Here is a 13615-nt window from a genome sequence, read left to right as displayed (position 1 = left end):
GATTTGTAAATAATATGAAAGGAATTAAGTGAAAAACAAAACAATATTAATTAAGTACACTTTCTATTAGTTGGTAATTATAATCCATTATTAGTGCTAATGGGTGCTTATAGGTCGAGTAGAATAGCATCAAGTTGCTAGAGTTCGCCGGGTTTTTACACTTTCTCTGTTTCGAAACATATTAGCTTGTTCGCCGTGAAGTAGATAATCACAGTGGGAACGTAATAAAAGACCTTATTTATTTATTTAATTGGATCGCTGACGGATCTATCGATTCGTTGCAGATTTTCCGCGTTTATTTGACAACGCGCCCCGTTTAATTTCGCAAAATTTTCCACGAGACGGCAGGCAAACTTTCTCCCCCCTACCGGTGGGGCGTTCGCATGGGAAATCACGCGCTCGATTTTTTTTTCGTCGCCTAAAATATCCCGTAGCAAGAACGCGTCGCGTCGTTTCGGCCGTACGTCGACGCGAATCGCCGTTCGTCGCGGGATTAACTGGTCCTTGCCACGGTTTCATTTTCTTCGTTGTCCCCTTCCCGTTTTTCTGCAGATTTATTCTCCGGATTTAGCGGACGTGACCGTACGTATTTATAAAATTTTGTTACCGGCCTTACGCTTTTAGCCGGTGATCGCGATATATCATACAATGCAGCACGCCTCGCCCATGGGATATAATGAAAAAGTCCCTTTGTGAGAGAAATTGTTTGAAATTAAACGGTGACGACCGCGGTGAAATTGCCTCGTGTACGGACGGTATGAAAACTTAGTTAAAGTATGATATTTGATTCGAACTAGGAAGAGGTTGTCGAGTAAATGATATCTTATAAATAGAGAAAGACGGTAGCCTAGCACGCTAGCACTTTATTTAGTTCATACAAGGAAAATTTATTCGTAAAATCGTCCGTACTGGAAGCTAAGGGGGATTACTAAAAAATGCTTAGTAACCTTTCAATCGTGCCATAGGGCAGATCACCACAACGATATGAATTCGAACGTTCTTCCAGACCATAGGTTGTTGCTAAATCGAACTTCCTGACGTTTCGTCAATCATCCTGTTGGTTTCTTCAGAGCTTAAGTGAAAGTGATTCAAGTTCTATTCCGTAGTTGTTTAACTAGTTTATTTAAGAACTGTACACCCTTGTCAAATCTTTGTTTATGCTTCGATTTTAATAAAAAAAAAATGTTGGATAGGTCTCTGAAAAACCCACTAAAACCTTATGTTTCTTATTATATCAGTCATGGCTAACTGGTCACAATTTTTTATGTTAAATGTCGAGAAGGGTTATTAGGGATTTCCTTATGAATAAAGTATGAACGAATTCTTAACCAGGACTACATAACACTTAACTAATTTTTGTGAAGTTTGAATACAGGGTGCTCGAAATATCGCGGGTGCCTCGCTTAAGCATTATTCCTGTAGAATGTTTGTCTATGGCTCAATTTTGGTAATTCTTTTTTGCTGCATAGATCTTCTAGAGAAATAAAACGGTTTTTTCGTATAGCATCGACTAAAGTCATGGTTTGGGGCGGAAAAAAGGAGGGCGAAGAAGAAGAGACTCGCGGTGACGGTTTCGGAACCGCAGACGGGCTCTCTTCCGGCGCCCAGGAATCCTGCCACGCCGTCAACGGAGGGCTCCATAGGGGGCACACCGGAAACGGCAGGCGGGAAGCGGAAAAGAAAAATGGGAGAGACCACCCAGGTTGGGGCACCTGCCGGGGGTCGGCGGCCGACGCGTGGCCTGGCGAAAGCTAGGCCCGGGAAAGGCGGGCCGTCCCGGGGGGGGCTCTGAGAGGGGGGCTCGGTCCTATGCACAAGCGGCGGCGGGGGGGCCTGAACTGGTGGTGGGCCTCAGAGGACAGGAAACTGACCTGTCTTCCGAGGACCTGCTGCGGTTCATAGGGTCTCTTAACCTCCGCATAAGCATGTATATCATGCAGGGGGGGCAATACACCCCTCCCCGGATACGCTCGGTTAGGCTGTGGAGGAGCCACATCCTGATCGAGATGATGGATGAAGAAACCAGGGAGTGGGTTCGCAGGGAGCTGATTAATGTCAGGCCCTGGGGGCTCGCAAACCTGGTGGAGGTCGATCCGGAAGGATTGAGACTGAGAAGGGCGGCGATATGGATTCTGGGCCTGGGGGCGGGTGTCTCGAATGAGGCACTAGTCCGCTGCCTGGCAGCTCAGAATGACCTAGATTGCCGTGCCTGGAGGGTCTGGCAGAGGACGGAGGATGTAAGGGGCACAAGGTTGGTGGTGGGCGTGGACGAGAAATCGGCAAGCGCCATCACGGCTAAGGGCTCACTTCTCTTCTGCCTGGCGACACAGGTAAAAGTGAACCTGGCGGCGCCGAGGCCGCAGGGGGATGAGGTGGCCGCGGGGGGCTCACGCGAGGAGGGCTCGTCCATGGAGGTTGGCGGGCCTGTCGGAGAGGCGGCGCCCACGGCTTCTGTGGAGGAGACCTCCGGAGGGCCCTCCGAGGAAGCGAGAACCGAGGAGGTATCTCAGATGGAAGTTGACCGGGGAATCCCATCAGGGTCCACCAGTCAGGAAGCGGAAGCGGAGGGAGGTGCTATCTCGGGCTCGGATTCGGGCTGAGGCTAGCATCGTGACCCGCAGGTGGTATTCCCGCAATAACATCTTCACGGGGATATTACAGATTAACCTGCAACACAGCAGGGCTGCAACGGCCCACTTATGCAGGAAAATTTCGGAGGGCGGTACATCTATTGTACTGATCCAAGAGCCCTGGATTGTAAAATCAAGGGTTAGGGGCTTATCTCTGGGAGGATCGGTGCTGCATAGTGTCGACTCCTTAGAGGGCGGTCCCAGGGCCTGTATTCTAACCATGGGGCTGGAGGCCTTTTTCCTAAGGGATAAGGCGTCCAGGGACCTGGTTCCAATTCTGGTCAGATCCCCCACTCGGGACGGCGTGAGGGAGGTAGTGGTCGCCTCTGCGTACTTTCCGAGCGACCGCAGCTGTCCTCCGCAGGAGATCAGTGACTTGGTCTCCTACTGCGAGGAGGCGAATCTTCCTCTTTTGATTGGCTGCGACAGCAATGCTCACCACGTTTTGTGGGGCAGCGCGGCAACGAATAGAAGGGGGGGAGACCTCGTGGAGTTCATGGCCTCTGCAGGGCTGCAAGTGGCCAACAGAGGGGTAGAACCCACGTTTTTCACGACGGGTTGGAGCTCGGTCATAGATTTAACACTTTGTACCAGGGCTCTGCTCCCGGAAATAACTGGGTGGTGTGTCTGTGGGGAAGACTCTATGTCGGACCATAGATACATCACCTTTGGGTTGGAGATGGGTGTTCGGGAACCCGTTAGATTTAGGAATCCTCGGGCAACAAACTGGGAACTCTATAGAGAGGAACTTGCTTGGCGCCTAGGGGGCTTACCACGGAAACACCGCACAATGGAGGAGATTGACGAGGCCGCCGACCGAGTCAGCTCCGCTATGATGCGGGCGTTCGAGAATAGTTGCCCTGAGACAGAGGAGCATAGGGTGGGAAGGACTCCTTGGTGGAGCTCTTCCCTGGAGCGTCTCAGGAGGAAAGTGCGGAGGCTGTTCAATACAGCGAGGAGCAGCAGCAGAAGTGACCCTGCGGGAAGACTGGGGGTGGTCCGCAGGACCGGCGGTGGCTACACAGCGGGACCAGCGGACACACTACAACAGCTGCTGAACACGCACTTCCCAGGGTCCGCTGATCCGGACACAGGGGGGAATATTGAAGCCGGGGGTCGTCTTGGAGGCGACTACGCCACGGCAAGGAGGGTGGTTACCCATAGTAGGCTGAGGTGGGCTATTGACAGCTTTGGCCCCTTCAAGTCGGCGGGCGGGGATGGAGTATTTCCGGCTCTGTTGCAAAGGGACGGAGGTCTCCTGACCAGCCCGCTGATGGACCTGTTCAGGGCCTCCATTGCGAGGGGGTACGTGCCCGAGCTGTGGAGACACAGCAGGGTAGTGTTCATTCCCAAGGTAGGGAAGAGTGACTACACAGACCCGAAGTCGTACCGGCCTGTTTGCCTCACCAGCTTCATTATGAAGACTCTGGAGAGGCTGGTGGACCGGTATCTGAGGGACTGGGTGGAGCTGGAGGCCCCTTTAGAGCCAGCTCAGCATGCGTACCGAAGTGGCGGGTCTGTGGGCTCAGCTCTTCACCATCTGACTTCCAGGTTGGAGGAGGGTATGGGCTCGGGACGGCTGTCGGTGTGCGTGTTCGCTGACATCGAAGGGGCTTTCAATAACACGGCCCTGTACTCGATCTGCAGGGCGGTGGAGAGTACTGGAGTGGGGACGGCCATTGTAAGGTGGATCCGCTCCATGCTAACCGACAGGAGGGTCGAGGCAAGACTGGGTGGGGAGCAGGTCTCCATCGGTTCATCACGGGGTTGTCCACAGGGCGGGGTCTTGTCCCCGTTCCTGTGGTGCCTGGTGGTAAACGAGATATTGCATATTCTGAGGGAAGAACACGGGGTCTATGCTCAGGCATATGTAGACGACCTTGTGATAATGACGCAGGGGACGGACGTGAGAAGGATGCAGGGGCTCCTGAACGGGGCATTGGCAAGATTCTCACAATGGTGCCTGGACAGCAAGTTGGCTGTCAATCCTAGCAAGGTGGAGATGGTCATCTTCACTAGGAAAAGGAAGATGGAGTGCAACCTCAACATTTCGATGGATGGGGTGCCTCTTTCTGCAAGCGGAAGTGTCAAGTACTTGGGTGTATGGTTGGACTCTAAGTTGACCTTCCAGGAACATATAAGATCAAGGACCAGGTCGGCCTTTGGAGCTCTGTGGGCGTGCCGGAGAGCGGTAGGGGGCACTTGGGGCCTGGGGCCGAAGATCATGCAGTGGATCTACGGTACCATGGTGGTGCCTATGCTCACGCATGGGGCAGTGGCATGGTGGCCGGGGACCAGAAGAGCGGGAGCAAGGCTAGTTCTTGACAGACTGCAGAGATTGGCTTGCCTCTGCATAACGGGCGCCATGAGAACGGCGCCCACGAGGGCCCTGGAGGCTCTGGTGGGGCTGCCCTCTCTGGCGGATCGGGTGCAGATGGAGGCGGCCAGGACAGCTGTGAGGCTGGCGACCTGCGGGCTCTGGAGGGAGGGAACCCTCAATCGGGGTCCGTACGACATTTTAGAGGGCTGTCGCGGGCATCGCGGGGTCATGGGCATGCCGAGTGACGTCATGATCCCCGAGATGACCTTCTTTGATAAATTGACCTTTCTCTTTCCATCAAGGGAAGATTGGAGAGAGGGCAGAGTCGGCTCCTGGGATGGACTTGTCTGGTACACGGACGGGTCCAGAATGGGAGATCTGGCCGGAGCTGGAGCGTACTGCGAGACAACGGGATCAAGCTTGTCGGTCCCTCTGGGTCAGTACTGCACGGTGTTTCAGGCGGAAATTTTCGCTTTATTGATGGCGGCCAGAGAGGTGCTTCGGCTCAACTACGGAAGCAGGAGAGTCTTCTTCTGCTCGGATAGTAGGGCTGCACTCATGGCACTGAAGTCAGTGCGTACGCGCTCCTTGTTGATAAAGGAGTGCAAAGGGGTACTGAGGATGGTGGCTGAGGAGAGAAAGGTCACGTTGGTCTGGGTCCCGGGTCACACCGGTGTCCGGGGCAATGAGGCAGCGGACGCCTTAGCCAGGGAGGGCTCCTCGCATAGGCATATAGGGCCAGAGCCCCGCTTGGGGATCGCCCCGTGTGTGAGGCGGGGAGCTCTCGAAGCCTGGGCGAGAGACCGGGCCGCGGGGGGCTGGAGAGTTGCTCCGGGAATGAGGCAGGCGAGGCTTATGATGGATGGGCCCGCCCTTCCTCGCACCAGGGAGCTGCTTAGACTAACCAGGAGGGAGTGTAGAGCACTAACAGGGGCCTACACAGGACATTGCAGGCTTAGGAGGCATCTCTGCTTGCTAGGCATTGGAGACGACCCGGAGTGTAGGTGGTGCATGGAAGGGGAGGAGACCCCGTATCATCTGCTCACCGAGTGCCCTGCCTTGACATGGGCAAGATTGGGAGTCTTCGGAACGGCCCTGATCGATCCGGACTCAGTGCACGGTATTGGGCTAAAGGAGTTGCTGACCTTCTACAGGAGGGGCGGCATTCTGGACGCCCTCTAGAGCGGCCTGGGGGCACAACGGGCCCATCTGGTGGCCTAAGTGCTTGGACGCCCGCGAGGGCGCCCCCCTTTAATACCAATACCAATACCAAAGTCATGGTTAACTGAAGCGGAAAATCTAAAAGTACTTTTAGAGATTTTTTCAAATTGAAAATGACAATTCGTGTTCAGGACAACCTAAACGTAATTAGACTAATGTCCAAAGTTTTCAATGTTTCAAAAAAAAATAAGATTGAAAACCTTGTAAATAACGATTATTTTATATGTGATTTTAAAATTTTAAATTTTAATTATACAAATTTCAAAAATAATGATAAAAATGTATTTAGTATCATCTTAAAACAACAGCATTAATAAATCTTACTATTCGAAAGATGTAAACAAAATTAAAATAAAAATTAGCGAGGGAGATTAACTGTCGAATATTGGCTTCTCCATGGCAAACTTGGTTTTGCAAGGGAAATAATGTGCCGGCATCAATCAAATTTGATATTTCCGTTATTTTCCTCTCTAATCATATTTAATTTTAAGAAAATCGTTAGTGTCTTTCAATGAAATATACCCAACAAAAAAAGAATTATCAAAATTGAGCCATAAACAAACTTTCTATTAAGCGAGGCGGTCGAGATATTTCGAGCACCCTATATTCAAACTTTACAGAAATTAGTACAGTTAGGTTTTATGTAGTGTGAATAAGAATTCGTTGACACTATAGTTTTAAAGAAATCCCTAATATCGAGAAGGGCCATATTTGACATCAAAAATTAGTCCCAGTTAGCCATGACCTTAGGTTAATGTAATAAGACACATCAGGTTTTAGTGCATTTTTAGATTTATCCAACAAAAAAAAAATCAAACCGTAATCAAAGATTTTACAACGATGTACAGCCTAAAGCGGGGCGTACCTAATAGTTTATGCAACAATTGCGGTATAATGCACTTGATTCACGAGTTTATTTGACACGAGCGGAGCGAGTGTTTAATAAACGAGTTACTTAAAAGTTTACCGAACCTGTTGCATACTATAATTTTTGTACGACCGTTAGTTTTTGGATACCTTTTCGCAAAACATCACGAATACATTTACTGACATGGCCATCAGAATTGACAAACGTCAAAATTCACGGATTGGGAAATATCTCCGAAAACATGCGATTGCACCCAAACCCTTGTGGTAAAATCCCAGTAATGTCCGAAGTGGCTCGGATTCATGGGACACCGTGGGAAACGTGGTAAAGTGACGCTTCCTGCATGTTAGATCGGTGTGTAATTAGGCATTTACAGACGGGAGTAGAAAAACCCTTAATTGAGACATTATAAAAATTGGTATAGTTGGCCTCTAAGTACTTCAGAATAAGAATTCTTTGCAATTTATTTTGAAAAAAATCCCTAATAGTATTTCTCTCTTCTCTCTCTTTTGTTAAATAATCTCAGTTGTCCATGGCTTTAAGTTGAAGCAATAAGCAAAACAAGGTTTAAGTGTATTTTTCAGAGACCTATCTAATAAAAAAAAATCAAAATCGAAGCATAAACAAAGATTTTTACAAGGCTGTTAAATTCTTAAGTGGGACACACTGTATACTGTTTAAGGGGAGAGCTAAAGGAAAGGGCATGAACGTTGTCTCGAATGACTCGCGGTTAAGATTGTTTGGTTGTTTAGATATTTCGCGGATTTTTCTTGGATTACATACAAAAATAAGATTTCATGTCCGGTCTCATGATTGTGTTGGGCAACTGCTGATGAGTTTATGTGTTGTAGTCTTAAGACTCTTTCGTGTCCGTTAGCCTGATAGTTTTCGTCCTGTTTCTCCAATGTATTCTTTGCAAGGAACGCAGTAAACTCATGGGTGAATCAAATGGAATTTTGTTTTTGACGTATTAAGATATTGAAAGATGTTCAGACAAGTGGTAAATCTGCTTTTAACATTATATTTCTTAATAAATTTTGATATGTGGTCATTGAAGCTTTGAATGCATGCAAGGACCACCATTTTTTTGGGAGATTATGGTGAAGCGTACTTTTAATATTTCTAAGGTGCAAATTATTAGAGAGAATATCAGCTTTCATTCCAGATTCTCAGATTTTACTAGGTAAATAATGTTGAGAGTTTCAGAAACAGGTACTTTAGTAAAAATTAAATTAACCGGAATATCGTTAAGGGTTTTAAAAGAGAAGTTAGATATTTCGAGCTAACAAAAGATCGAACGGTTTCTGAATCTTATTGATTCTGTAGAAACGAGAAATTTAAGAGTCGTAGGGGTGATACATTTTTTCACGGATTCCAATAAAAAATTCCATAGTGAAAAGGTGAAGTGTTGCCCTAAATAAGCGTATCGATAATCCTAATCTGATCTGATCGGACCGCCGACCAATATAACATCAAGAGGAGATGATAGTTCCTCAGATTAAGAAGAACGTTTTTTATAATTTAACTTGTGTATTGTATTTTTTGTATAATATTTAATGAAAAATAAGGGTACCTAATACTATAAACATAATTTTTATTTTGTTAAAAGAAATCTTTCCTTTGGCATCCTATTTTCAACAAACCCAAACTACCTGTACTCAAAAAAATAAGTTAACTTTATAAGTTCTTTTACATGCCTAGTAAGATTTTATTGCTTTGCACCTTTCTTAAATGTATTATAACCATTAACCAGCCCGATTTTTAAATTTTTATATTTTTATGGAAAAACGACAAAACTGTTTTTAAAATTTGTAAAAATGACCCTTATAAATTTTTCACTGGTAGAGTTGAACCAATACCATTTTTATTTTAGGTTTGGAAAGTATGACCATAACTGAGAATATTGGCGCATCATCCGAGGCAGCTGCAAAAATGTGTTGTGAATCATAGAATGAAACGTAACATTCACGAATGTATGCTCGCACACTATTTCAACTCAGCGAACGAACGAACATCCAACGAATTAGTTTATTCAATGTGTCAAATTTCTGATATAATGTTAGTGCTTATATTATAATTTCAAAAAAGTCAATAGTTTCATAACTGCAACAAAAGGGAATGTATGTTACATAAAAATAGGAATAAAGATGGGCGACTGCATAAGAGACTACATTACATCCGATTTCCCCCAAAGTAAAGCTGAGCTTCCCGCACTTCGCATCGGACATCTATTCGACTTGTTTTGCAAACATGTACCCGTAAGAAAGTATATATGCCTTTGGTAAACTTTTTAAGTCACTCGTTTATTAAACACATTCAGGTCATGGTGCTACTTTTTGTTAAACGAAAGATGCCCACTGCGTTTCTGAACAAAATGTGATTTTGAAAATTTTATAAAGTTGTGTATTACTAAATGTGGCACCCTGTATAATTGCACCCGGCAAGGGCTTTCCGAATATATATAACACTTTACTATACGTTTTTAATTTTAGTTGTTAAAAGTGCAATTTTTGTTCTAATTTTTTATTTTAAAGAATTACCTCTTATCGAAACAAAAAAACGCTTTTTCTGTCGAATTATCAGTGTAACCAAAAGTACTGAATATTAACAATAATGATAGTAACAATAATAATAATAAATAGTCTTTATTGAGACATTTTAAATTATTGCACAAGATTACACACCTCAAACAGCGAAGTCATGAAACAAATTTCAATTAAAAATTTATTATTGGTAAAATATTCATTTGTTTAGGACAGATACTTTTATAGTTGTAAGAAATGAACCTTAAGCTTTTTCCCAGATTCTAGAATTGAGCTGGACTCGAAATATTTATTATAATTATTATAAAGATTAATGGGATTATAGATAACACAGCGTTGAAATACAACAATTGCGAGTAAAAATTGAAACAGGTATGTTTTAAGCCATTTCAACGCAAATATTTTTCTAATGTATAATGAACTTTCTCAAACTATAAATGAATCGGGCATGGTTTTCTTCGTATTTTAAAATTCAGTGCACACAGCGTTTTGAGGAATATATGTCTTTTTACATTAAATTAGAAATGTGTCCACTATATCTCAATCCATTAGCACTCCTTAGATTTTTGCTTCATTTCTAAATTTAAGACCTTCATTTTCCAATTGAATTTTAATACGATCACACAAAAATATAGATTTCAGGGTGAGCAAACAGTATAATTTGTGTTTTTTTAGAATTTAGCTTAAGAGTGTGTTTTTTAACCATATTGAGAAAGACTTTTAGCATCCAAACTAAGATTAGCTGCGATGTTTACCTAATTAATGCAGTTAAATGTGTGTAGGTAACAGCTGAGAAAATTGGACCTCCTTACACATAACAAATGCGTACAAGACATACAAAGAATTGAATCCTGTGCCACTCCTGAAGTGACGTTATCCAAATCTGATACACCGATATTAGTTCTAACGAACTACTGCCTATTATTTAAATAGGATTGGAAAAAAGATACAGATTAGATCAACTATATTAAGGCATTTAATTTGCTAATTAAATTGTCGACTGTCAATGAAGACCTGGGAAATTTTAAAAAATATGACATTCTGTGTTTTTTTGTGCTGAACGGATGAAGCATCTGAACTGAATTTGCACAGGTATAATGAATAATAATAGTATATTATGCAACAAGTGCGGTAAACGGCATTTGACTCACGAGTTTATTTGACACGACCGGAGCGCAGCGGAGCGAGTTTTTAATAAACGAGTGAGTTAAAAAGTTTACCGAACGTGTTGCATACTAAACTTTTTCTACGACCGTTAGTTTTTGGGTACATTTTCGCAAAACGACACGAATACATTCATTGTCAGAATTGACAAACGTCAAAATTCAAAGCGTGGGAAATATCTCCGAAAACATCCGATTGCTCCCAAATCCGTGTGGTAAAATCCCCGAAATGTCCGAAGTGGCTCGGATTCATGAGAAACGAAACTGACGTGGTAAAGTGACACTTCCCGCATTCTAGATCGGTGGGTAATTAGGTATTTTACAGATGAGAGTATAAAATAGTATATTATGCAACAAGTGCGGTAAACGGCATTTGACTCACGAATTTATTTGACACGAACGGAGTGCAGAGGAGCGAATATTTAGTAAACGAGTGACTTAAAAAGTTTACCGAACGTGTTGTATACTACAATTTTCCTAAACATCCGATTGCTCCCAGACCCGTGTGGTAAAATCCCGGAAATATCCGAAGTGGCTTGGATCTGTGGGAAAGGAAACTGACGTGGTAAAGTGACGCTCCCCGCACGCTAGATCGATGGGTAATTAGGTATTTTACAGACGGGAGTAGAAAAAATCCTGGAAATGTCCGAAGTGAGAAACGAAACTGACGTGGTAAAGTGACGCCTCCCGCACTCTAGATCGGTATGTAATTAGGTATTTTACTTTTTTTTTAACTTTTACAAATGCATTATATAGGTATCCAGAATGAAGACAACCCGATAAAAGAATCTTTTCGCAAAGGTCGGCCCAAAACATATAATAAATCGTTTAGTGTGTAACATAACAAATAAATTTCTTTGAATACTGGAAAATAACTTTACCAGAAATGTGCGAAGAAATCTCGTCAGCGCAGATAAAAAGTATATTTTTCCAACAGTACTTGATAACGTCTTATGGGTCTTTCTTCAAAATCAAGTTTACAAAAATCAGCATCATACAATGCAAAATGCAACTTTAACGGAATTAAGAAATGTGCAAGCTCGCCTCGGAAATAGATAATAAGAATAAAAATGCTTCTGGAATAAACTTTTTAAGTTAAAATAATAACTTAGTACTAGATAGTAATTGCTATTAATGAACTAAAATTAAATAATTGTTAAATATATAAAATTATGGTGGACTATAGTTATTAAATAAATAATACAACTTTATTGGCTTTTTATGGCCTACTATAAGAAGTCATATTAAAATATTATAATCTTGAACACAGACTTGAATTAAAGACAATTTGTAACGATTGTATATCCGGAAAGTCCTTAAAGGATGCAATACTTATATACTCATAACCGCGATATCTCGCAATGACAACGAATTTCGGACACACACAAATCTACCTTAACTATTCCTTTTAATAGAAGAAATTGATATCGTCACCGAATCGATATTTTCACCCCTTCAGGTTGACTTTAGCAACCGTATAACTGGAAAAAATTAAGTATATCTTCAAATCTGATATATGTTCAAATACGACGCCTTTTCCTACGTTTTGTAGCTATTGGCTGCTATTGGCTGGACATTGTTAGAAGTTACTCCGCAAATATTTTCAGTCCTCCAGTTCTCCACTTCTCGAAAGCAGGAAATGCATATGACAACACTCATAGTCATTTTTTCGGAACTTTTCCGCTTTTCGTAGCGAAATATTTTGCAAATTGGTAAGAACCGCGCACCATGCATTTTCAATCCCTCGGCTTGACTTTGAAAGCCGCTGTGGGGGAAAACGAAAACAAACAAAATTTGCAATTTTTCCTTTAAATGAAATTATAAAATTCTTAAATATTTTACCATGGTCCAAGATGTTCAAAAGAAACATCAAAACTTTGCATTTTCGAATATTTTTTTCATTTTACCACATCTAAAGTGCTTTTCAAGTCAACCTGATCGGAAGCGGAAAGTTCCGAAAAAACGAGAATCAGATCTACCTTGCCTATAACTCTTAATTGACAAGTATTCCGATCTATCTCAAGTTTTGAAATCTTAAAAATAATATTTCAATGTCACCAATTGTCCAAGTGTTGTATTAATATTATAAAGATACATTATATATAAAATATTTGCAGTAAAGCTTTTGGTCGGTAATGAAGGTCAGGAGTTATTTTATTGGTCTAGATGTGCTGAATAGCAGTTGTAGAATGGCCTTTATTTTTGCGTCATTTTTAGGGAAATTATGTTGCACATCTAGATAGTAAACTTTGATCAATAGCGACCATCTATTTAAAAATCATGAATAATGGATAGCGATCCTACAATTTGAGGTTATATAAATACATGTATCGTTAAAACAAAAAAAAATGTTGAACCGAATATAGTTCATTTTCTTTGATATTGTTTTAAGGACTTACTGGACACTTTCTTGCCGTTCTTCTTCCACTGTATCTGGGGCAGTGGGTCTCCCCTTGCTGCGCAATAAAATGCCGCTATGCCTCCGGCCTTAACTTGCAGGTTCCGCGGTTTGGTCACGATTTCCGGAGGATCTGAAAGAAAAGGGGTAATATTTAAAAAAGGTTGAACAAGTGTTACGTTGCATTGAAATCAAGGTTTTCACGTTTTTGGATGAAATTTTGCTCAGAGGCTGTTGCCATTCAACGCTTTGTTATCCGATTATACAGCCAAAGCGTTGATTTATCAACTAAACATTTCAGAGCTAAACTTACGTAAGAGTTCCCAGAGCATTACAATTGTAATCTAAGTGGTCAATGAATCAAGTTAAGATCGAATAACCCGTGGGGTAACAGCAGATGGAGAATGTTCATGTATTTCTCTGAAATTATTAGGGGAATTCCTGCGCAATTAGTTGGAATTCCACTGTTCGC

The 13615-nt window shown here is 43.0% G+C and overlaps 1 protein-coding gene across 10 annotated transcripts in view; it reads right to left on the bottom strand.

The window, feature by feature from the left end:
* Positions 1-13615, bottom strand: part of LOC132698809 (tyrosine-protein phosphatase Lar) — a 1212853-nt gene that overhangs the window by 172375 nt on the left and 1026863 nt on the right. For all 10 annotated transcript variants that reach the window (XM_060665109.1, XM_060665108.1, XM_060665111.1 and 7 more), the window contains one exon: positions 13145-13276. In XM_060665109.1, the coding sequence (XP_060521092.1) occupies positions 13145-13276 (132 nt within the window). The remainder of the gene's footprint in view (positions 1-13144; positions 13277-13615) is intronic.

Source organism: Cylas formicarius, unplaced genomic scaffold, assembly GCF_029955315.1.
Source record: "Cylas formicarius isolate icCylForm1 unplaced genomic scaffold, icCylForm1.1 PGA_scaffold_2__14_contigs__length_35257938, whole genome shotgun sequence".
In the NCBI taxonomy this organism is placed as follows: Eukaryota; Metazoa; Arthropoda; class Insecta; order Coleoptera; family Brentidae; genus Cylas; species Cylas formicarius.
This window is presented reverse-complemented; position numbering and strand designations above follow the sequence as displayed.